The sequence below is a fragment of the Penaeus chinensis genome, chromosome 7 (assembly GCF_019202785.1).
Source record: "Penaeus chinensis breed Huanghai No. 1 chromosome 7, ASM1920278v2, whole genome shotgun sequence".
Lineage (NCBI taxonomy): Eukaryota > Metazoa > Arthropoda > Malacostraca > Decapoda > Penaeidae > Penaeus > Penaeus chinensis.
The window spans coordinates 34,379,786-34,382,285 of record NC_061825.1 but is presented as its reverse complement, the minus strand read 5'-3'; the positions used below and the strand labels follow the sequence as shown (position 1 = coordinate 34,382,285).

At 47.2% G+C, this 2,500-nt stretch overlaps 1 protein-coding gene across 1 annotated transcript in view; it reads left to right on the top strand.

Moving 5' to 3' along the window:
• The first annotated feature begins 1,356 nt into the window (after positions 1–1,356).
• Positions 1,357–2,500, top strand: part of LOC125026949 (palmitoleoyl-protein carboxylesterase NOTUM-like) — a 14,867-nt gene continuing 13,723 nt past the window's right edge. The window contains exon 1 of the mRNA XM_047615554.1: positions 1,357–1,390. Coding sequence (XP_047471510.1) covers positions 1,357–1,390 — 34 coding nt within the window. The remainder of the gene's footprint in view (positions 1,391–2,500) is intronic.

Genomic DNA, 2,500 nt, shown 5'->3' with positions numbered 1-2,500 from the left:
GGAGGGGGGGGGAGACGGGAGGGAAGGGGGAGGGAGGGAGGGAGGAAGGGGGGAAAGGGAAGGAAGGGGGGTAATTTGGGGGAAGGAAGGGGGGGAAGGGGGAGGGGGGAAGGAGGGGGAAAGGGAAGGGAGGGGGGTGGGAAAAACTAGGGGGGAGGGGGGTGAGGGGGGGAAATAGGGGGGGAAGGGAAAGATCTATGGGGCAAAGGGGGGAGGGGAAATTCTGCCGCCCGACCACCGAATGGCAAGGGGGGGAGGGGGAGGGAGGGAGGGGGGGAGGAGGGGTTTGAGAGGAATTGGGGGGGAGGGATGAGGGACGAAGGGGAAAGGGGGGTGAGGGGTAAGCAATTGAGAGAAGGGGCGGGGCGATGAAAAAGAGAGAGAGAGAAGAAGAGAAAGAGAGATACATCTCTCTCTTTCCTCTCCTCTCCTCTCTCTCCTCTCTCCCTCTCTCTCTCTCCTCCCTCCCTCCTCTTTTCTCTCCCTTCCTCCCTATTATTTTATTATATTATTTTTTTATTACTATTAATTTTCATCATTACATATTTTTTTTTTGTTGTTTTTTGTTGTTTTTATAGTTATTTTTATTTTCACATTTTTATTATTATTGTTGTTGTTGTTATTTTATTATTTTAAAATCATTATTACATCATAATAAAACATAAATTATTTTTGTTACTGAAATTTTTTACCATTATTTCTATTGTGTTATTATATTTATCATCCCATCATTATTCCCTCAATAATAACTATTATCTTTTCCCCAATTCTAATTATCTGAGGAAAAAAAATATATATATTGTAGCCGTATTTATGTTTCTGAAGCTTTTTTTATTGAAGCTGTTTTTTCTCTCTTATTGTTTTTCTTTGCTTATTGTTTTCAATGTTTATTATGTGTTCTTATTGTTCATTTCTCTTTCCACTTCCTCCTCCTCATTCTATCTCTTTCCCCTCTCCTCTCCCTCTCCTTTTCTACTGCTCCTCCTCCTCCTCTTCCTCTTCATCGTCCCCTCTTCATCCCCTTCCCCTTTCTTCTCCCTTCTTCCTCCTCCTGCTAATCCTCCTCCTCCTCCCCCTCCCCCCCCTCCTCCCCCCTCCCCCCTCCCCCCCTCCTTCCCCTCCTCCTCCTCCCCCTCCTCCCTCCCCCCCCCCCTCCTCCCCCCTCCCCCTCCCCTCCCCCCCCCTCCTCCTCCCCTCCTCCTCCTCCCCCCCTCCTCCCTCCCCCTCCCCCTCCTCCCCCTTTCCTCCTCCCCCTTTCTCCCCCTCCTCCTCCTCCTCCTCCTCCCCCTATCCCCTTCTCTTCCCTTCTTCTATATTAAGAATAATAACTAGGACGATGCTACATTTTGTATTATCATGGCGCTGGCCTCTGATATGAACTGCAGTGGCAGTAATGTCGCGCGGGTGAGAGAGGGGGAGAAGGGGGGGAGAGTGAGGAAAGAGGGGAGAAAAGGAAAAATGAGGGAGAGGGAAGGGGGAAAGAGAGAGAGAGAGAGAGAAGAAAAGAGAGAAAAGGAGAGAAAAGAGGAGGAAAGAGAAGAGAGAGAGAGAGAGAGAGAGAGAGGTGGGGGGGGGGGAGAGGAGGAAAGAGAAGGGAAAAGTGGGGGAGGTGAGGAAAGTGAGGAAGAGAGAGGGAGAGTGAGGGAGAGAGAGAGAGAGAGAGGGAGGGAGGGAATGAAAGAGGGAGGGAGAAGGAGGGAGAGAGGGAAAGAGGGAGTGAGTGAGTGTAGGAGGGAGGGAAGGAGGGAAAGGGAGGGAGGAAGAGTGAGGGAAGAAAAGAGAGGGAGAGAGAAAGAGAGAAACAGAAAGACAGACAGACAGACGGACAGAAATAAAGAACAGAAAGACATACAGACAGACGGAGAGAGCGGTAAAGGGAGAGAAAAAGACATGCAGTGAGATTAAGACAGACAGACATACAACCAGGCTACTGTGCCACCGCCATACAATAAGTAACTATAATTATCCACGTCCCACTTTCGGCTCCAAGCGTAGACGTTGAAGAAGAAGAAGAAGAAGGGAAAAAAACGAAGAAATAATAAAGAAATCAAGAAAAGAAAAAAAAAAGAGAAAGAAACCAGAGAGGAAAAAAAACGAAAACAAAAATTAAAAAAAGAGAAAAGTAAAAAAATAAATAGAAAAAAACTAAATTAAAAAATGAATAAGAAGGGAAAATAAAAAAAACAATGAAACAAAAATAGCAAAACAAATACAAAAAGAAAAAGGAAAAGAAAAAGAAAGAGAAAAAAAGAGCTCTTGACGTGAGTAATGGCGCATCTTTATCTTCACGGTGACCAGTCTCCCGCCCTTTCACACGCCGCGCATTTTCGCCTTCCGTGAAAGGCGCTGTGGGTTGCGTGCTGTGTCTGGCGGCCTCGGCTGCAGAGTGGGGCTGGGCTTGACGTTGGGTTGAAATGGGTTGGTTTAGGTCGAATTGGGTTGGTTTGGGTTGAAATGGGTTGTGTTGGTTTGGGTTGAAATGGATTGCGTTGGGTTGGTG